The 20,924-nt window shown below is 47.4% G+C and overlaps 2 protein-coding genes across 13 annotated transcripts in view; one reads left to right on the top strand and one right to left on the bottom strand.

Moving 5' to 3' along the window:
- The first annotated feature begins 1,113 nt into the window (after positions 1 to 1,113).
- G6PC3 (glucose-6-phosphatase catalytic subunit 3) lies at positions 1,114 to 11,141 on the top strand. Of its 3 annotated transcripts, none has more exons than XM_074224273.1 (7): positions 1,114 to 1,258; positions 1,493 to 1,762; positions 5,241 to 5,347; positions 5,898 to 5,988; positions 6,484 to 6,602; positions 6,812 to 6,953; positions 7,175 to 11,141. In XM_074224273.1, the coding sequence occupies exons 2-7, from the start codon at positions 1,545 to 1,547 to the stop codon at positions 7,536 to 7,538; spliced, it is 1,041 nt and encodes a 346-aa protein (XP_074080374.1). In that variant the 5' UTR covers positions 1,114 to 1,258; positions 1,493 to 1,544; the 3' UTR covers positions 7,539 to 11,141. The 3 variants fall into 3 exon arrangements, with proteins under 3 accessions (XP_074080374.1, XP_074080373.1, XP_074080375.1); XM_074224272.1 differs by having other exon boundaries at positions 1,114 to 1,251; XM_074224274.1 differs by lacking the exon at positions 1,114 to 1,258 and having other exon boundaries at positions 1,417 to 1,762.
- A 2,520-nt stretch (positions 11,142 to 13,661) lies between these two features.
- Positions 13,662 to 20,924, bottom strand: part of HDAC5 (histone deacetylase 5) — a 39,304-nt gene continuing 32,041 nt past the window's right edge. For all 10 annotated transcript variants that reach the window (XM_074224260.1, XM_074224259.1, XM_074224262.1 and 7 more), the window contains 16 exons: positions 20,654 to 20,865; positions 20,161 to 20,436; positions 19,181 to 19,346; positions 18,417 to 18,550; positions 17,894 to 18,014; positions 17,486 to 17,535; positions 17,207 to 17,314; positions 16,841 to 16,896; positions 16,602 to 16,689; positions 15,838 to 15,957; positions 15,495 to 15,592; positions 15,233 to 15,351; positions 14,686 to 14,819; positions 14,200 to 14,284; positions 13,865 to 14,018; positions 13,662 to 13,774 (listed from right to left, as the gene is read on the bottom strand). In XM_074224260.1, coding sequence (XP_074080361.1) covers positions 13,735 to 13,774; positions 13,865 to 14,018; positions 14,200 to 14,284; positions 14,686 to 14,819; positions 15,233 to 15,351; positions 15,495 to 15,592; positions 15,838 to 15,957; positions 16,602 to 16,689; positions 16,841 to 16,896; positions 17,207 to 17,314; positions 17,486 to 17,535; positions 17,894 to 18,014; positions 18,417 to 18,550; positions 19,181 to 19,346; positions 20,161 to 20,436; positions 20,654 to 20,865 — 1,961 coding nt within the window. In that variant the 3' untranslated portion in view covers positions 13,662 to 13,734. The remainder of the gene's footprint in view (positions 13,775 to 13,864; positions 14,019 to 14,199; positions 14,285 to 14,685; positions 14,820 to 15,232; positions 15,352 to 15,494; positions 15,593 to 15,837; positions 15,958 to 16,601; positions 16,690 to 16,840; positions 16,897 to 17,206; positions 17,315 to 17,485; positions 17,536 to 17,893; positions 18,015 to 18,416; positions 18,551 to 19,180; positions 19,347 to 20,160; positions 20,437 to 20,653; positions 20,866 to 20,924) is intronic.

Consider the following 20,924-nt stretch of genomic DNA (forward strand, 5'->3'; position numbering starts at 1 on the left):
CTAACTGTGTGACCTCAGGCAAGACACTTAACCCTGATTACCTCACATCCAGGGCATCTCTAGTAGTCCTGATTCATATCTGCTCAGTGGACAGACCCAGATGGCTTCAGAGGAGAAAGTGAGGCTGGTGACTTGGCAGCACACCTTTCACTCAAATCCTGTTCCCTTGCTTATCACGGCATCACCTCCCTGATGCAAAGGCCTTCTTGGACAAACAACAACTGTCACTCTAGTCACTATATAAATTAGCAGTTTTATCACTTCGCTTTATAAATGAGCTATTGTTACCATTTTAGTATATAAATTTTCTGTTTCTTCATTAAACGGACTCCACTTTCCCAACCTCATTTCTTCCCCTCTTCCCAACAAAAATTCAATCAAGGACAAAAATATCTCGACTGGAAATGACATTAGGGGTTTACCCCAACGCTACCCTCCCCTTCAATGCCCTATGGACTAATCCTCTTCAAGATCATCATATTCTCAGTTTTCCATAATTGATTTCTTGAATTGTTTCAAATCTGGTAAACTGTTGAACTGAAGAGTGGGCACCAAACTTGGTTTCCCTCTAGCTCCCACCCACACCTACACGCAGAAACAACATAGTTGGATTCCCTAGATTACTTGGTAGGCTTCAGAGGCATAAATTTTATTATTTTAAAACTCGAAGTCTTTCCTCCACCCTCCCTAACTCCTCCCCATCCCCTCGGGCCATTCAAAACAAGAGAACCGGAACCAAGTCTTCCAAAGTGAGTATTTAATGTCTAACAATGTAGGGGGGAGGGGAGTCCGCTGAGGGCACGTGTAGGGACATATTCCAACAGGATTAACAATTCCACGCTCGAGAAGGTGGGGGAATGCCCACCAGAGGGTCAGACAGAATGCGGTCCTGGGGGGAGAGACGGGTGCGGGAGGGCGTGGCTGGGCGGGGGTGGGGGGTGTCACTGCTGGCCCCTTTCAGAACACACCTGGGTTCCTACGGCTTTTGTCCTGGAACTTGCCTGTGCCTACCTCCGGGAGAGACCGCGGCTCTCCAGAGCGGGCACTCAGCCTCCCGGAGCAGCGAGCCCCAAAGCCCGCCCCCTGCCCTCCGACCCTGGCCGCCTCCCCACGTCCGCTGCGGACCGGACGGAACTGGGGACACGTGGGTGCGGAGCAAACGCCCTCTCCAGAGGCTTGTCCGCTACGCTGACCCGTAGGCAGAAGCTCGCCGGGAGGCGCAGAGCGGCAGGCGGAAGGAAACAACGGACGGTATTCGGTGGGGCCGAGCTCGAGCGGAGGGGCCGGGGGGGGGGGGGGGGGGGGGGCGGGGCCTCGGGAGCGCGCGCGCGCGCGCGCGGCTTGGGGGCGGGGCCGCGGAGCGCGCGGGGTCTCCCCGGGAACGTGGGGGTTTGGTTTGGGGAGGGCGGAGGGGCGGGGCCGGGAGCCGAGCTGATGCCGCCGGTACCCGGGGCGGGGGGCGGCGTGTCTTCTCACCCCGGCCTCCCTGCAGAAGCCGGCCCCAACTGCCAGGCCGGGGCCTCCAGAGCCCGCCACTCCCCGGCATGGAGTCCACCCTGGGAGCAGGCATCGCGGTGGCCGAGACTCTGCAGAGGCAGCTGCCCTGGCTGGAGGACGTCTGGCTCTGGGTTACCTTCCTGGGTGACCCCAAGTGCATCTTCTTATTCTACTTCCCCTTGACCTTCTATGCCTGTCGCCATGTGGGCATTTCTGTGCTCTGGATCACCCTGATAACCGAGTGGCTCAACCTCCTCTCCAAGTGGTGAGACAAAAAACCCTTTCCATCCCTACTCCAAGGTTATTCTCATTACAAGCAAGAATTGATTAAAGGCCTGCCATGGGCCATTACTGTGCCGAGGGTAGAAAGGAAAAAAGCCAAACAGCCCCTGTCCTCAGGGAGCTTTTATTCTACCGGGAAATGCACACATATTGATTCCTCTGGTGGGATTATTCATATTATATGTATATAAGTAAATCTAAATACACCTGGGGGATTGGATTGGAAGGAGGGTGGCACCCTAAAGCAAGAAGGAAATTCAAGATGAGTGAGGCTGGTGGAAATATAATGAGCTATTTTAATGTTAATGAGTTGAGGTTTACCAGCCAGAAGACATTCAATTTGAAGTCTATCCACATGCCTCATCATAAAGACACAACAACTGTCCCCCTACACATTAACCCCGATTGTCACTCCTGAGGACATGCCAACACACACATGCACACACACACACACCACCAAAGAAACATACCAACGGTCATCCTATACACCAGCTCTTCACATCACTCCCATGAATGGTCATCCCCAATACCCAAGCCATAGATATCTAAACTACAGCTGCCCCATATTTACCCATAATCACTTACCACCTAGTATCACCCTTTGCTCTAAGTCATTATGTATCCCCATCCCATTCCCCACAAGTCAGTGCTTCCTAGACAAAGAAGAGAACCTCCAGAGTAGACCTATTTCCCCCTTCAAAGTAGAAGGTCCTTCCTTCCTTCCTCCTTCAGAATGAAAAGTCTAGGGTTGCAGGACAAAAGAAGTAAAGTATCACTCAAATTATATCCCAGAAATTCTCTATAGGTACTTTTTTTTAGGGTTTTTTTTTTTGCAAGGCAATGGGGTTAAGTGGCTTGCCCAAGGCCACACAAGGTAGGTAATCATTAAGTGTCTGAGGTTGGATTTGAACTCAGGTACTGCTGACTCCAGGGCCAGTGCTCTATCCACTGTACCACCTACCTCCCCTAAAGGTACTTTTTAAGACCCTTTCTCTGTGCAATCTGTTTTTCCTGTTTGATGCAGGAGAGCTGATCTATCTTTTCACTGGGCATTCAACCTTCTCCTCCTGATCATCTCACAAGAGGATAGCACATGCCCAGCTTGGGAGATAAGTAGATGGGGCAAGTGACTAAAAATGTTCACCACGAGGCAAAGAAAGTTATCTTGCTGGAGGATTAAGAAAAGTTGAAAAAGAGCTGCCTGGGTCCTTTAATCTCTCTCCCTTGACCTCTATCAGTGTGAACCATCACTGGAATCAGGAGGCAGGGTTTTCTGAAGTCTTTTACTGGAAGTACTGAGGGGGAAATGGATATTTTCAGGGAATTCCAGCACAATATTCATTGGAAACTTTGCTTTTTAGAACTAATCAAGGGGCGGCTAGGTGGCACAGTGGATAAAGCAATGGCCCTGGAGTCAGGAGTACCTGGGTTCAAATCCAGTCTCAGACACTTAATAATTACCTAGCTGTATGGCCTAGATGAAGTAGTTGAAACCCACCTGGGTCAAGTAGAGTCTCCCAGCTAGGGAATGTCTGAGGCCTCTTTCTGACTTCCAAGTTCAGCCTTCTATCCATTACAACATTTAACTCTTTCTTTCCTCTAACTCTTATCTCCATACCAATTCTGCTTTCCTTCCTCAATTCTGCTTGTACCAGCTGGACCACTCCCATACACCCACATTCTCAATCATTCTCTCTCTCTCCTTCATCTTCCCATCTTCCCCACTCAGCTCATTCAGTAATTCAACCAGCTTTTGTTTATCCCTTCCAGCCATAAGCAGGCCTTGGTGCAGTGGGTTCCTCCTTTTTACCATGTCTAAATGCTTACATAAGTCATCTGCCTACTTGAAGATCATTCTTCCTTTCAGAAATAAATCAATTCCTGGATCATCGTCTTCCTCTCTTTTTGGGTCTCTACTATGTCCGATTCTGTTCTTCTCTCTGCACTAGCTACCAATGGTCATGCTCACAATTTCACTTTTACCCCATGACTATATTATCTCCAGGTTTCAAAACACAGAAATTTCTCTTTTCAGTTCATTACAACTTCCTTTTTTCCACCCCATCTCTTTCCCTGCTTCATTCCTCCTAAATTAATTCTTCCTTCTTCCTGGGGCCCCCAGATCCTCCATTCCTCTCTGTTCCTCACACTCTATTGCCCTCAATCTAGTCTTACTTTCCTCCTCTCACCAAGACTAACCAATTCAACTATTTAACTTTTACCTTAGAATCTCTTGTCCTATTGTCCTATTACTACTTCTGCCATTAACTGACATTTACATAGTGCTTCACACAGTGTACATAACAAAGCACTCTACAAAATATCATCTCCTTCTTATCCTCTCAAGAACCCTGAGAGGGCTGTGGGATTATAATCCCCATTTTGCTGTTGAGAAAACAAAGGCCAATTGAAAGAGGTTAACTGATTTTTCAGCATCACACAGCTGGCAAGTGCCTGAGATTGGATTTGAATTCAATTTTTCCTCACTCCAAACGCAGCCCTCTGTCCATGGTATCTCCTCACTGCTGTCCTTATAACTACTCATGTCTTGCTGAATCCTCACCGAGTTGTGGAAGTCATCCAACCATGCGTCTCAGGTTCATTCAAAACCTGTATTATCTTCGTTAAACACCCCTCCCCCACCTTGCCTTTTTGTTAGTCTTTGATTTTAATTACTCTATATAGTTACTATTCAAAATATTTTCTTCCCTACCTAAATTAGCTATTTTGTTGTTGAGTGATGTCAATCATACCTGATTCTTCATGACCCATTTGGAGTTTTCTTGTCAAAGATACCAGTGTTCCATTTCCTTCTCTGGCTCATTTTGTAGATGAGGAACTGAGGCAAACAAGGTTAAGTGACTTGCCCAGGCTCAGCTAATAACTGTCTGAGATCACATTTGAACTCAGAAGGTGAGTCTTCCAGAAAACTGGTGCGCGATCTACCGTGCCAAGATATCTATAGCACCCCCTTTTCCTTTTTGTTCAGCAGGAGACCTTGCCTCCTAAAAACTAAGGAAATACAAGAAAATAGTCTCCCTGGCTCCACACCACAAAATTCCATATTATCCTGATTTGTTCTTCCTTTGCTCTGTTCTCTGAGAAAGAAGTGGGAGCTTTGGATGGAACAATGTTAGTTGAGTGATGAGGTCAGAAACCAGATTGTAAAGCATTGAGAATTACATTTAGAAAGATCTAAAGTCCCCTCCATTCCCCTACAAAAAAAAAAGTGTACATTTCCCTATTTTTCCAAAGAAGAGTTGAAGCATTATGTCCTCTACAAAATACACAAAGTGTTGTAACTGAAGCTGAAATAGAATCTGGGGTGTTGGGGTAGAATTAGAGGGAACCTCTCATTTGAAGAGTAACTCTTTTGCAAGCCTTCCCTGTCTTTCTTAGGTCCAAGGTGAGGGAGGGACAGCAGGAATGGAAAAATCTCACCACCTCATCTCCTCCTTCAGGTTTCTTTTTGGAGACAGGCCCTTTTGGTGGGTTCATGAATCTGGATACTATAATGAAGCACCTGCCCAGGTTCATCAGTTCCCTGTATCCTGTGAAACTGGGCCAGGTAGGTGATCCTCCTGACATATCCTCCTACATTATCCCTTTCCCTTTCCAGACACACTGATGATCTCAAAGCCCTTTCCAGTGTAGGACCTAGCACTTTTTTTCTCTCAGTTATAAAACTAGAGAGTAGAGAAGTGAAAGGCATTATTAGCTTGGTTGATATGTTGGTACTAACTGAAAGATACCCCATGCTAGTGTATCTAGTTTCCTGTTGGTCCTGTTGGTCCTGGGAGAAGATGAAGAAGACTGCATGTGAAGTTCCATCTGTGGTATTAAGTGAGAAAAAAGACCCAAAGAGTCAAATAATCCTTGCCTCTCTCCCTTGTGTTCAAACCCTTCTACCCTACCCTCCCTGTTCACTCACTTTCAGAAAGAGAAGCTGTAACTTCTAGAGGCAGGAGGAGCCTTGAAAGTACTACTATCTGAATCTGAATCTGAAAAGGAATCTGGCCCCCTAAACAACATGAATGCCCAAACTTTCCCCCAAAAACCCCAACTTCCAGCACCCACAGATATACCACCCACCACAAGTAGTTGTTATTTCCTGGCAGGTAGTCCCTCCGGTCACTGCATGATCACGGGAGCTGCCCTCTGGCCCATCATGATTGCCACCTCAGGCCAACTTGCAAAACAAAGTCGCAGGTAAGGCCAATAGGGCTCCTATGTAGAGAATTTCTCCTTATGGTCATGGGAGGGCATAGACTCCTCAGTTCAGTGTCCATATCATCATGGTGACTAGAAGCCAAATCACTGGTGTTCTTAGCTATCTAGTCATATAATGGAATGGAAATGATTGAACATTATATAATTTGAAATAATCTCTTCTACAACAACATCATCCCAATGGGGGATGTTGTAATTCATTCTTCACTTTAAAATCTCAAGTGGTGAACTCCTTATTTTCAGAGGCAGCCCATTCCATTTTGGGGTAACTAATTGTTAGGAAATCTTTTCATGTCAAGTCTGAAGGTTTAGCTTTATCTTTCAGCCATTACTCTTAATTCTGATTTCTTTGTCCAAACAGAACAAGTCTTACTATTTCTCTCATGTTGTAGTTATCATTATCTTTCCAAATCTTCTCTTGTTCAAAGTAAATAGGGTGCCCATCTTGACCCACTTGTCTTCTTTCTTCTCCAGCCGCTGGATTAAGTTGATGCCCAGCCTGGCTTATAGCACATTTCTCTTGGCAGTCGGACTCTCCCGGATCTTCATCCTTGCACACTTCCCCCACCAGGTGATAGGTGGCCTGATAGCTGGTGAGCCACTGAAGGGTGGGCAGAGACAGGAAACTTTGATTCCCTATCTCCTCATCTCTTCACCCCAAACTCTCCCTTGTGCCTTCTTTCCCACAGTTGCCCTTGGCCCACCCTAGCTCACACCTCTCCACTCCAAACCTTTGTCCCCTCTCTTTCAAGAACTTCACCCTCAAATATCTTAAAATTGTTGCCATACCCCTTCTCAATAGGTGCTCTACTGGGATGGTTGATGACTCCACGTGTCCCTGTTGATCGTCCAGTCAGCTTTTATGGGTTAACAGCACTGGCACTTCTGCTCGGTGCCAGCCTCATTTACTGGAGCCTCATCTCCCTGGGAATAGATCTGACTTGGTAAGTTTTTATTCCACTCTGACTCTCCTGAAGCAGGATGGGACCCTTCCAGACCCTAGCCATCGTCTCTAACCCCAAGGTCTCCTGAATACCAATAGACTAGTAGAAAGAAAGTGATAATGCTATGATATACAGTCCTGTCTGAGGTGGGAAAGGAACCCCAGAGGTGCCCCTATCTGAAGGAGAGTAACTTTTCTACAAGGTTTCCTGGTCTTTCTCAGGTCCATTCACCTGGCTTCCAAGTGGTGTGAGCGCCCAGAGTGGCTGCACATGGAAACAAGACCTTTCTCTTCCCTAAGTCGGGATTCTGGAGCTGCCCTAGGCCTGGGCATTGCTTTGCACTCACCCTTCTATGCTCAGATCAAGCGGGTACAGTTGGGAATCCTACAGCAAGCTGCTTGCCTGCTGTTGGTCCTAACTCTTTTGGGGCTCCTTAACTGGCTGGGTAACCCACCCCAGATCAGCCTCTTCTACATCTTTAACTTTCTCAAGTTTACCCTTTGGCCCTGCCTTGTCACTGCCTTAGTGCCCTGGCTGATCCTCTCCCTCAGTCCCCAAGAGGCCCCACCCATCAAATCCAAGTGACCTGACCTGACCTTCCCCCAACCAACACTCCCAATGATTTCTACCTCCCACTAAAGAGGCCTCATTCAAGAGACCTCTCCTATTCACTCCCCCCTCACCTCCACACCTTGCTGCCACTGTGACTGCTGCTTACCCCCTGCCCAAGATGAAGGCTTCCTTTCATAGACTCTTCTGTGCTCCCAACATGTCTATCCCGACCCCAATCATTTGAACTTAGCCTCAGAGAGGGGAATGTCTACCTGGAAGGGGACTTGGCCCTTTCCATCTTTCCCCTTTGTCAAAATCCTGACTCTCCCCCCCCCCCAAAAAAAATAAACTTTGAATTTTTTAAGAGACTGGAAATAAAAGGGACAAAAGAACTGCCAACACTGTGAGGGGCCAATCCCCAAAGGTCCCAATAAATTCTGGTGGCAATTTTTGTGCTTTTTTTTCTGCATTTATGAATTCATCAGCACAGTCAGATAGTATCTTGGGCCCTTGCTTCTGCTCTCCTGCTCCATGTGGAGAGGGAATGGCTGCCTGCCCACAGGCAAGACAGGGGAGGACTTTGGACTGAGAATGAGTTGTGTGGATTTACCCCTTTCCTCCTCTGCCATTAAAGAATAGTGAAATTAATTAAATTAAGGACTAATGAAAGCATCAGAGAGAATTACACTTCTTGATAATTCCCATGGCTCTGAGTTGAGCTCATCCATCTTCTTGCCCTTAAAACAGAAGTAGGGGCGGCTAGGTGGCGCAGTGGATAAAGCACCAGCCCTGGAGTCAGGAGTACCTGGGTTCAAATCCGGTCTCAGACACTTAATAATTACCTAGCTGTGTGGCCTTGGGCAAGCCACTTAACCCCATTTGCCTTGCAAAAAAAAAAAAACCAGTTAGAAGTAGAAGCAGAAAGGGAAACCTTTCTTGTTGCTCTCTAGGGTAGAAATGCTTTGATAGCTTTCAACTACCTGGCCAAGTATCTCACTCCTAAAAGATTATCATTCCCATCCAAACCTCTTTTTAAACTTCATGGAATAAAGACTTGTCAGAGACAGCCAGAAGTCAAAGATGGCATAGAACCTTTCTGTGACATCCTTTACTGTGTGATCTTGGAACAAGTCACTTATCTGCTACCTGCCTCAGTTTCCTCAACTGTAGAATGAGGATAATAACAGCATCTATTTTACAAGGTTGGTGTAAGACAATATTTATAAAAAGTTCTTAGCACTGTACCCAACATATATTAGGTGCTTATTTCCTTCTTCCTGACAAAGGGTTATATATTTTCTTCTGGAAAAGTTCCAATGATCAAAGAACTCACTACTTCTGAAGTTAGGCCATTATGGTTTGGAACAGCTCTTATTGTTCTAAATTCTAATTCCTGGGCCTTTGTCCAGTTTGTTAATACCCTTATCACTTTAAGCCCTTATCACTTTGAGTCTAGACTAACATCCAATCTCTGCTCATAGGACCACCAAATAATCTTCCCTAATGCATGTTCTGCCTCAAAAACAGTCTTCCTCTTTCATAGACTCAAAGGGCCTATGATTCTGTCAATTTTCTCACACTGCAGTTCATAACCTAAGTCATACTTTATGAGCTTCCAAACAAGCATTTATTAATTGCCTACTGCATTAGGAGCTGGGGATACATATAGACACAAAAGTGGACAGTCCTTGCCGTGAAATTTATAATTTAATCAGGGGAGATGATATATATGCACAGGCATGCATGTATTTCCAGATATGTGTGCATACAAAAAAGACAGTGATTTTGAGGGTGAGAAATCAGCAGCTGGGGCGGGTTAGGAGAAGCCTCATGTAGATGATGACACTGAGCTGAGAGACAGAAGAGGGAAGGGCATGCCTTCCCCAAATGAGGACCAATCTTGTTGGCCTGGAGCCCCTGGAATTCTCCTTTGATCATCACAACAGCCCTGTGATATAAATGCTATCATCTTCATTTCAGATAAAGAGATTGAGGTAGAGGTTGGGTGACTTTCCCAGAGTTGTGAAGTTAGTGCCTATGGTAGAATTTGAGTTCAAAAGATCTGAATTAGGAGCCATGTTGTGATTAGTGAGTCAAGGAGACCAAGAAGTAATCTGTTAGGTTAGGGGAAGCAAGAAAAAATAACCTCACCCAAAGAGGAGAGTATCCAGAGGAGACAAACTGTACAGACACTGTCACCCACTTCAGAGAAGACAAGGAGAACTGCAAAAAATATTTTTCACCTTAGAAAAGTAATTGATGACTTTGGAGAAAGTAATTTTAGTTGACTGATGAGGGTTGGAATCAGATTGTAAAGGAGTTAGAAGATAATGGGGTGGCTAGGTGGCGCAGTGGATAAAGCGCCGGCCTTGGAGTCAGGAGTACCTGGGTTCAAATCTGGTCTCAGACATTTAGTAATTACCTAGCTGTGTGGCCTTGGGCAAGCCACTTAACCCCATTTGCCTTGCAAAAACCTTAAAAAAAAAGAGAGATGAGGATGTGAAGGCAGTAAGTAAAAACAGTTTTTTCAAGAATTTGAGAAAATGAAAAAAAAATAGGCTCTTTTGAGGATGTTTAGAATTTTCTAAAGATGAAGTTTGGGGCATGGTGGTAGACAGCAAGTAAGTGACCAGTAGATAGAGGCTAAAGATGGGAGATGGATGTTGATGACATGGAGGTTAATATTTTGGAAAGACTCTCAGATAGTAAAGGATAGGTAGGATGAGAGAAGTTAGCATAGGATCAGGGGGTTGACCTTGACAATGAAAAAGGTCATCTCACTAAAGGCTTAAATAAAGGAGAAGTATGTGAAGAAATAGAAGGAAAAAGGGAATTCAAACCATCTCCCAGTTATTTTCTCAATAAAATGAATGGAGGCCTTCAACTTAGAAGTTTAGGAAGAGGAGGTGGTATGGAAGAAAATTCATCTGAACAGATGGTGTGTAAAATGGACTAGAGAATCAATTGTAGTAAAAATATTGCATTGCTCTAGTGTGGGCCCAGACCCCACTGGTGGGTGACTAGTAGAAGAAGTGAGAGGGTGGGAATAATCTAGGCCTGCCATTTGGCAGAACTTGAAAAGGCAGCGGTATTCAAGAATAGAGAATTGTACGGAATGAATAATGGTCAACTGCAAGATAGAAACTGGAAAAGGAGAAAAGGGAAGCCCGAGCAAGAATAGCTGATTGAGGCTTCTGTAAATTGACTTGCTTAGGGTCATAGGGCTAAAAAGCATCAGTTAGAAATTGTACTCAGGTGTTTATGATCTAAAACCCCTATTGACACTTTCCAACAAACCACACTACTACTTGGCACCTTGTGTACACTTTGTAACTTGGAATTTAACCTACCTTTTGAACTATATTTCATGTTACTCTATTTCATAAACTGCTCCAGAGAAAACAGACTCACTGCTCTTAGTTGTCTGGCCTTCCCACAACCTTTATTCAGTCTGACTCCCTACCTTTTTTAACTGTTGTCTTTGAAACTCATAGACTACTCTAATTTACTTCATATATTACATATATCCTCCCCTACTACCTCAACTCATTAAGGTCATTTTGTATCCATATATTCCCAGAATCTTGCACATTGTATCGAGTACTCTAAAAGTGTGTCAGATTAAAAATACCTTTCTAGAGTGTGACCTATTATTTATCTACCTCTTCCTCAACCCCCATCCCCTCTGGGTCTCTTAAGGCACCCAAGGGCTAGTCCAACTTCTACCTAAGCAAGTTTCCTGCACATCCAATAAGTGGTTATGGAAACCTATCTCCTGAGAGTCTCTTCCCACTACTTAATAGCTTTTTAGCACTTTCTGTTCAGCCTCTATGCTTGTAAGGTCTTAAGCCCTGCATCTTTTTAGGGATGTCTCTTTGACTATTACCTAAAGATAACTTTTCACATTCTGATTTCAATTTAGATTGAAACTTTATGTGCCTACTGGCTGCAAAACCATGTTTAGGCAAGACCATGGTCAAGATATTACGATACTCTCAAGATTCTAAGGGATCTTCTCTCCTCACTTATTTCCCAACTTGACTCCTTGTGCCAAGACCAGTCTCTCCCACCTAAGAGCTGAGCAACTAAGGGTGGCAAAGTACTGTACATACATTATCTCATTTGAACTTCATGAGAATTGGGGAGTGGGGATGAGATCCTGACTGCACTGTGTCACAAAGGTTATTAAGATGCACAGTCCACTTGGGTTTTTTTTTCCAAGTCCAGCACTCTATTGTAGAGATACATATTTTCCAGCACAGGCTGGGTTGGAGATGTAAAGGCCTCAACCCTTAGCTGGGAGCCCAGAGAACAAGAGACACAAGCCCCCAGGGGGCACTGCCAGAAACAAGTTTATTTACACAAGGACACACAGTGTAACAAGTTACAAAATACTCAACTGAAATCCATACCCAGAGAGAGAGAGAGAGAGAGAGAGACAGAGCAAGGGGCGGGGAGGGTTACACGAGAATCAGACAAGGTGGGGAAAGGGAAGAACCATCTTCGGGCTCATGGCTCTCCTACCTGTCATAAGAAGACCCTGTTATACTTAGGCTGGCCCACTCTCCCCTCAAAGGAAAGGCTTGAGTTGGGACCAACACCACATACAAACATACAAGTGGCAAGTTGAGCCAATTTGTAGGGATACCCCATCTTATATCCTCTGTCCCATTCCAGCCTCACTCTAAGGATAATAAATGTGTAAACAGATAGACGGGGTTCAAGAGGTGGGAAGGGCGAGAGAGAAACCCAGTCCCCAGGAACCACTCCCATTCTTTGGTTTCCTCCAGGCTGCAGGGCTTTCCCAGACACCTCAGGGATACTGGTCCCCCAAGTGCATACCTCCCCTGCCCCTATGTCTAGGGAGCTGAGAGGCCTGGGACCAAAGGTGGGAGGGTAGGAGGTGGGAACAGCTTCTCCAGCTCCTTTCCTGTTTTATCCACCTCGGGCCTGCCTACCAGCAGAGGGCAACATGAGGAAGAGATAACAGGCAGGAAGAGAGGCTGTCCTTTGTCCCCAGCAGCTGGTCTGGGCGGGGGTAGGGAGGAGCACTAGGATCAGACTTCTTCATTCTCACCTCAGTCTCTCCTCTCTCCCTTCCCAGCCATGCCTTCAATTCCAGAGTGCCTCCCCCAAATCCCAAAGAATAAATGCTCCATGAAAGGGAGGTCCACTGACCTAAAGCAGGCATGACGCTGCCTGGCACAGCCACTCTCAGAAACAAGCAGTAGAACAGTGTCCCACTTCATCTGACTTCCTGGACTAGCAGGGGCCCCTGCCCTGAGCAGCTGAGGCTCTCACCAGTCTGGGCCTCCCCAGTCCTCCCCAATCCCAAGCTGTGCCAGTCAGGAAGGCTGGAGGACCATGCCCTCTAGCTCAGGAAAGGCAGAGAAGGTTAGCGTACAAGTCTTTCCTTGGTTCCTCCCCTGGTTTCCCTAGGGAAATAGACACAAAGTCTAGGGCAGGTCAATCACAGAACCCAGGAGTCCAATTCCCAGCCGCCAAACACAGATCATTCTTCTATCCTCTAAATAGGTTTCCCTTTAGAGGGGAGTGAAGGCAGAAAGAGACACTAAGCAATATGGAGAATATAACTATTCCCTAGTCGTTCCCCCCCCCCCCCAGTTCTGGTGGTTGATTCTCCATCAGTGAAATGGAAAAAAAGGAGCAGAGGATACAGACGTATGTGCCTTTATAGAGAGATGGCAACACCAGAGAAATAAAAGTTGGAACCCCCGTCCTTCACCCTGAACTGTTTGGAGAAAAATTGTTAAGGGAGTGGGAAGGCATTCCAGGAAAACTTCCCTAATGCTGAAAAGGGAGAAGTAGGGGCACAGAGAAATTAAGGCATTGCCTCCCAAAATCTCCTGGATCCAAGGCACCAAACTCATTTCCACCTCCTTGCTCAGAGGCCCAGAGGGGCTGAGGATACTGCCCTAGTCCCAGGGTCCACCAGGCACAAGCCCCATAGTGGAGGAAAAGGACAGAAAAACAGGGAGTATGGGTTTACAAGATGGGAAGAGAACAGGCAAAACAACTTCTACTCATAAAGGGAGTTACTTCTGCTGGGAAAAGCAGGGTGTAGAAGGGAAGAAATCTGAGCCAACTTGGGGAAGTGAGAGGGTCGAGGCTGAGAGATGGACACAGCACACGATGTTAGATGTGTGACTTTTTGTTTTTAATAGAAAAAATAAACAAAATCACAATGATGAAACCCAGGGCCTGGGCATCACACGGCAGGTTCCTGCTCCATGGGCTCCTCCAGCGGCCTGTGGGGACAAGCACAGGGACACAGGCACATAAGTGCCCACCTAGGCAGGTGAGGGGAGAAAAAGCAAAGTTAGGAGGAAAAGGCTCACCTCGGGGTGTGGTTGGGGCCAGCCTGCTCCGCCCCCACTGACAGCAATGCCATAGCGCTCAGGGTCTCTGCCTCCTCTGCTTCTCCAGCCTGTGCTTCCTGAAGAGAGCGCCCCACACCAGCAGCGTTTCGCTGCACACAGCTCCAGTGTTTGCCTGCCGGCACAGTGGGGAGGTGGAGGGAAGAACCATCAAGGGTTCCCTCTGTACCATCTCCAAGTCCTGTTCAGGGCCACCCTGGGTTATCCCACTTCCCTCTGCTCTACCCCTTTCCTCTCCATTGGCTCTGGCTGTCTTGCAATGCAGGCCCTCTTCTTTAGTAATAATGCTCACTTACTCTGGATCTCAATGACTTTCTCCAGAGTGGCCACTGCATTCATATTGGGCTTTTGTTGTAAGATGGCCTCATCCAAGGGCTCGAGCTGTAGGGATGGTAAGTAATGGGATGAGAAAGAATGACACGAGACCCAGCAGACTCCAACCAGTGTACTGCACTTCATTTGTCACCATCATCCTCAAGAGAGGAAGCAGGACATAACTTCTCTAGGTCCCGGATGAGAAAAATCCTCTCTGACCTTTAGTAAGATATGGGAGGGAGGGAAGGACAGAAGGACAGATGGAAGGAAGACCGACCACATGCTCTGGCATCTCCCCTACCTCTAGTCTTCTAAAAACAATGGAAACCTTCCTCCTAAGATTCTATCTCATCCCAATCTGGGCTAGAATGGGGGAGCTCCATTCCACTTTAACTTGGGAAGGAGGGTCTAAAAGCCTCTTGGGCTGTGTGACTGAAATAGTCCTTTACATTCTAAGGAGTCCTCACCTCCACACTGAGCAAGGCGGAAACGCAGGCCTCAGAGGCATCACAGATGGCGGTGAGGTCATGGCCGCCCTCTAGAGCCAGCACTACTCGGCCCCCTGCCAACTTCATCAGCTGCCTGGTCAAGTGGCCAAAGCCTGCAGGGGTGAGAGCTTCCTACTCTGACCAAGAGGCATGGTCAGAGTTGCCCCTGACCTGCTTACTCCCTCAGGGACTAGCTGGATAGGACAGATGGATGAGAGAGTGGGAGGTTGCCAGGACCCCAAGGTTTGACACCTACCCCTTGGTTCTCTAGGTTTCTCCTATTCTTGTCCCTGTTCCACCACCTATTCTTCACTCCCCTCCCTATATTAGACCCCACAACTCTGATCCTCCACATTTCTCTGTCTCTTCATGCACTAGCCCAAATCCCTTCAAATTTCTAATCTATTTTCTTCCCACTCCCGAACTATGATTTACCACCCCAAACCTACCACCACCCATTTTCCTCTTTATTCCAAGTTCCTCATTCCTTAGCACTTCCCCCTCTTGCTCCCAACACCAAGCTCACATCTGGCAGTGACAGAGTAGCCACCCAGGGGGGAGAGATGCCCCTCAACAGCATCAAAGCCAGCAGACACTAGAACCACATCTGGACAGAACTCCTGGGCAATGGGCATCACAACCGTCCTGCCAGAGAAGAATGTACCAGGCTGATCCCCTCCCCTCTCCACCACCACCTCTCCATTCCCCTCCAGAAGCAGTATCTTCCCCACCCTTTCTATTCCACCCTCCAGTGTCCCCTTCTTAGTTCCCCCTACCCTAGGCCCCACCTGAATGCTGTCAAGTACTCCACGTCTCCGATAGGGGGGTCCACACCTCCTGTCCATGCCACATTCACATTGTACCCCACACCTGGTCCTCCACCAACCTGGCACCAGGGGAAGAGGCAGGGGATGATCCTCACTTCCTAAGGGATTCTAAACAATGCCCTCCCTCTCTAACCTCAATTCATTTATTTCCAGGCTTCTCAAGAGAGGGCCTATTGATGGCCTCTGCTCAGGGCCCATAACTCCAAGTCACCAGCACTGCAGGGTGCCTCAGTACATCTCCTGCTTTTGTTATTGACTGTGCTGCCCCTGGCTAGGACTTCTTACTGAAATTGGGGATCCTCACCTCCTCAGGGGCACCACTGCCTGGAAAAAAGTTCCCATTGTCATAACGATGCAAGGAGATATAAAGTACAGAGGGGTCACTGTAGAAGGCCTGCTGGGTACCATTGCCATGGTGAATATCCTGGGGTGGGGGAGAGAAAGAGAAGGGAAAGAGTCAAGGAGAAATGCAAACCACCTCACATGAGATGCAAAAACCCCACAATCCTCCCACTGCAGAAGGAGTTCCCAAGGGTAGGGCCTGCCACCCCAGACATTAGGGAACCTAGTATATTACAGTGTTCAGGTCCTAATGTTAAACCCAATGGGAATGATACAATCTGAAAGAAGGTGGGGATGAGAACAGGATGACCTAAAGGGCTTTGATGCAGAGGAAAGGAACCTATTATTCTTCATCCCAACTGATGACAGATGATGAGGAAATGAACTGACACTGCAGCAGGAGGGATTCAAGACAAGACATCAAGGAGGACTTCTCAAATCACTAGGTAAGAGATATGGGAATAAGAGAGTGAAGGAAGCTACTGACTCTGAAAGCCTGGAGAGTTTTCAGACCAGTACCCCTTTCAGGCTGGACTAGAACAGGCAGAGGTCCTGCCCCAAGACAAGTAAATGGATGGAATACCTCTAGGGAGAAGAAGCTCAGCTCTGTGACTGAGGTGAGAATTTCTCTCCCACCCCCACCTCCCTCTATTGATCCCTTCTGACCTTCAGGGAAGATGCACTTCCCCTCCCATGTTGCCTTGCCCCTTCCCCAGTCCTCCTCACCCAGTCCACAATGAGGACCTTGCCCACACTCAGCTTCTGTTGTAGGAGTTTGGCTGTGATGGCCACAGAGTTGAAGAAGCAAAATCCCCTGGGAGGCAAGGCAAGGATAAAAGGGGATATCAAGTTAGCTTAAATGTGTGTGACCAGGTCTGTTTTTAAAGTGTAAGCAGAGTCAGAAGAAAGAGGAGGCCCAAGGTTTGGCTCATCAGGATCTCCATTCTGGTGGTTAAGACACTCACATGGCTGTGGATTCCTCAGCATGGTGTCCAGGAGGTCGAATAATGGCAAATCCATTCTATAGAATGGAAAAAGAGACATAAGAGACAGACATGGACAAAGAAAAAGACAGAAGGAGGACCAGATTGGTACTGAAACTAGTCTAAGAAAGAACAATCAGGCAACCAGGAGATCCTTGTTTCTTCAAAGCTTGCTGGTTCTTTTCCTTTTGTTTCTGTTTTTGGGATCATCAACCCCTCCCTCCTGAATGAAAAGCCCTGAGATGCCAGAGAGAAGATAGACTGGATTCTAACTGAATCCCCTACAGCCCTAAGAAAAAAAGAAGACCCTAGGAGCAGCTTCCTCCCACTCCTGCTAACTCCACTCACCTTAAGCTCCCCTGAAGCTACCTTGAAGGCCAGCTCCACCAGGCAGCCTACAGCCATGCGCACGGCACTAGAAGAATGCATCTCATTCCACACTGTGTCACTGTCCACCTGGAGAAAAGGGAATAAGGGCATCAGGGTGCTTCTAAGGCCACTAGAGAAAGCATGGAGATACACTGGACTTGGGGGGAGAAATCTGGTAGGGAAAGGGAATAAAGAATGAAGGAGAGCGAGTTCTCACATCTCAAGGAATAAGTCTTGCCCCTTCCAGAGTCTACTTACCCCGATGCCCCCACAGGGCAGCACTGCATACATCTTCTGGCTGATTGGACCTGTAAGGGAAAAAAGAACTGCTTTGGACCATACAGGGACAGATACCTTGTCTGTGCCCAAGCAAAGGGACAAGGACATCTCTAAGTTCCTTTAGCTTGGTCAGGTAGCTGCTGGTCTTGTCTTCCAGCTTAGGACAGAGAGGAAAAACAAGATAGTGAGAGAAAGCTCAGCTTTCTTCACATCCCTTGGAAATAGAAATTCTCTTTGATCTCTACAATCTAAATTTCTTCATACCTCTGCAAAATGGGCAAACACCACTGGGAGCCCAGCAGGATGCCATCACTTTCACTACTCTTCTGTCCCTTATGAGGAGTGACTTAGTAGAAAGAAAGACTTAAATTGTGGTCCCAAACTCACCCAGCAGCTTCTTGCTGTCAAGCTTCTGCCGGTTGAGGGGACTGGTCCCATAGAGCAAGGTGTGGTGCTCCGAATGTACTGTCTGGATCTCATCCAGTGTAGCCTTACGCCCCCGAATTCGCTGAAAAGTAGAAGACAAGGAGAATATATGGATAGTGTGTTATACCCTTCCTCTCCCACTCCATCCCAGTCCACACCCTTCTACAAAGCTCCAGAGGGGAGGGGAGCCCCAATCCATACTGCCTAGAGATTCAAGACCAAAGAAATGATCTACTGCCACAAGACCCTGAGCACCCCTGCCCCACTCAGTGATGAGGCTATGGATGAGGACCAGGACTAGGACTCATAGAAGGTGGAAAAAAAGGGAATGACTTCTGTGAGTTATAGACAGGAAAAGTATTTAAGAGGCAACAAAACGGTAGACTGGGTCCCCAGGGAAAGAATGAAGGAGGACACTGTCAGATTAACAGCTAATTCAGAGGAAAGGAAAGGTCACTGAACAATACCCAAGACATACCCTTACCTCACACTTGCTGAGCAGACCTGTCTCTTGCAGCCTAGACCAAATGCTCTGGATACGGCCTGCATGCTCAGGGTGAATGTGGGTATTCCCACACATGCACTGGTGCTTCAGCATGAATGTGTCATAAACTACTCCTGGAAAGCAGAAAGGCTACTGAGTCTTCTGGTCTCTGTCCTTGACCTTCCCCTAATATGACCTACCAACTTGACTAACTGGGACCTACAGTAGGGAGGCCTCTTCTCTTTCAAGGAAGAGGAGGCTTGGAAGGGGATAGGCATGATAAAGAGAAGATTTAACAAAGGATATAAAGGGCATCCTTTTTCAGTCAAGGGATCTAAGTGTTTATGTCCCCTCCCTCACCTGTATCTGAAAGAATCTGTTATATGGGAAGCTGGGTCTGAGACAGAAAGTTCTTATTATCAAAGGATAAAAAGCTAGAAGGGCCCATCTCACTTTACAAAAAAAAAGAAACAAGTCCAAAAAGGCAAAGTGACTAAAGGGTAAGGGTCAGAGAACAAGAAATAGAAGCCAGGACTCAGGACTCTAAACTTAAAACTCTTCTCCCTACCTTAGCAAAGGTGGAAGGATACAATAATGTACAGGTGTTGAGTGAGATTTTTCTTTTTTCAGGAACCATCCCCTAAGGTAAGATCCAGGGATTATTTCTCCTCATGCCACAAGCAGGAATACACCCTTCACAGGTCTAGGGTCTCTTTGCCTTCTACATGAAAACAAAAGAATCTATCTCGGGTGTTAGGGCTCACCTGTTGTAAAGAGGTGTTTGGTGGGAAGTTCAGGGGCACTCTTCATGCCTAGAGGGGCAGCAGGTGAAGATTGGGTTCGGCCCAGGGCCTGATGGGGCACAGAAGCCAGGCTGAGAGGGGCCTGGTAAACTTGCAGGGACTGCAGCTGCTGAGCATCTGTGAACACCTAGTGAAGGACAGGAAAGAGTGAATGATCCCAAAAAAGGAAGGCTGCAGTAGGGAGGGCAAAATCAGTCTTACAGAGGTACCTAACAGGAATACCTAAAAGGTCTCTGGTCTGAAACCAGGAAACTCAATGCAGTGAACTGCAGGTTTGAGAAGGGGCTGGGGAGGTAGGAAACCTAGCCAAGTCCAGGCTTTGCTTTTTCACCCACCCACCACTCCAGCCCCACTCATCCTTGGGATGGGAGACACTTCTGCCTGCACCATCATCTTTTGAGATGAGGGAGGGGAGGAATAGGGGTCGATGAGTCATTTTAGGGGAATAGCATTGAGGTAAGAAGAAAAGGAGGGGGAAAAGGATGGCTTTGAGGGGGCGGAATGAGTCAGTCAGCTGAGGCAGCTCTGCAGCAGTCTACAATGAATGAAGCGCCCGGTGCAAGACAAGGAGTAGTAAGAGTGGGTGTGTATACACACAGGCCTGCACCCCCAGGGACAGACGCAGGGACAGATGCAGAGACATGCAGCCACATGCTGACAGACATGGGTGCAGGCAACCAGGCAGACAGAGACAGGGACATACAAGAAGCCAGACAGTCACAAGGATAAACACAGACCAAATCAAGGAGACTCTGGCTACCCTCTAACTCCTTTCTCACTCCCCTTTATCCTTTTGAACACTTGTAATAAATCTAATTTTCCACCCTTCTGGAGTGCTGGAGGCTGGATAAATGGCAGCAGGGCAGCAGACTATGGGAGACAGAGTGATGAGGAAGGCTGAGGGTCAGGATATACACAGCAAGGAAGGCGAGGATGGTCACCTGCTTGTAATCCCCACTGGACTCTTCAAGTAGAGGACTCTCATCCAAACCAATTTCACTGCCCTCGTCCTTGACCTGGATACAGTCGTCCTCCTCATCGTCCTCTTCTTCCTCCTCCTCCAGGTCCTCTTGTGGGCTCTCACTTTCTGTGGAGCAGTCCCCAGGTCCAGGCAGGGCTCCCTCTAGGAGCCCTTCCTGATGCTCTGTTAGCTCTTCTTCCGTCTCCTCAGGATGTGTGGTGGGCTGTCGGGATAACTCTCCTGTCTTGGTGAGGATCTAGGGGCAGATAGATAGAAAAGTAGGTCATCCATTATCTGCTAGTTCCTGAGGCAGATGTCTCCAAGAAGGGCACAAAGACTGGAGAGAAAGCAGATGAACTGGCAGACACCAGCACATGTCCTTGCCCTCTCAAGTTGATCCCAGGATAGCTGGGACACCCTCAGGGGCCTCACTTTGCTGCCAGCTACTCATCTTTCCCTTTTCCCAAGCCCACCTTGCCTAGCTGCAGCTGCTGTTGCTTCTGCTTTTCCAAAAACTGCTGGTGCTGCTGCTGCATCACAAGCTGCTGCAGGGCCTGGGGGCTCTGAGGCAATGGGGACGACTGCGTGCGGCTCAGCGGGCGGTGTCGGGGCAGCTTGCCTACCGTCCGCATGTTGGCAGCAATGCGCTCACCAGTCACCAATGGGGATTGGCCATGGAGTGGCACTGCTCAGGAGGGAAAGTTGGCATCAGTTCCTGCAAACCTTCTCTAAGCACCTCTTCAC

The sequence above is a fragment of the Macrotis lagotis genome, chromosome 2 (assembly GCF_037893015.1).
Source record: "Macrotis lagotis isolate mMagLag1 chromosome 2, bilby.v1.9.chrom.fasta, whole genome shotgun sequence".
Classification (NCBI taxonomy): domain Eukaryota; kingdom Metazoa; phylum Chordata; class Mammalia; order Peramelemorphia; family Peramelidae; genus Macrotis; species Macrotis lagotis.

What these genes read in the sequence shown, in the direction of transcription:
- G6PC3 (XM_074224273.1), top strand. Translation starts at nt 1,545, where the DNA reads ATGGAGTCCACCCTGGGAGCAGGCATCGCGGTGGCCGAGACTCTGCAG. An exon ending in CTTGCAAAACAAAGTCGCAG is followed by an intron (nt 5,989 to 6,483) that starts GTAAGGCCAATA and finishes TTTCTTCTCCAG; the next exon opens with CCGCTGGATTAAGTTGATGC. An exon ending in GATAGGTGGCCTGATAGCTG is followed by an intron (nt 6,603 to 6,811) that starts GTGAGCCACTGA and finishes CCTTCTCAATAG; the next exon opens with GTGCTCTACTGGGATGGTTG.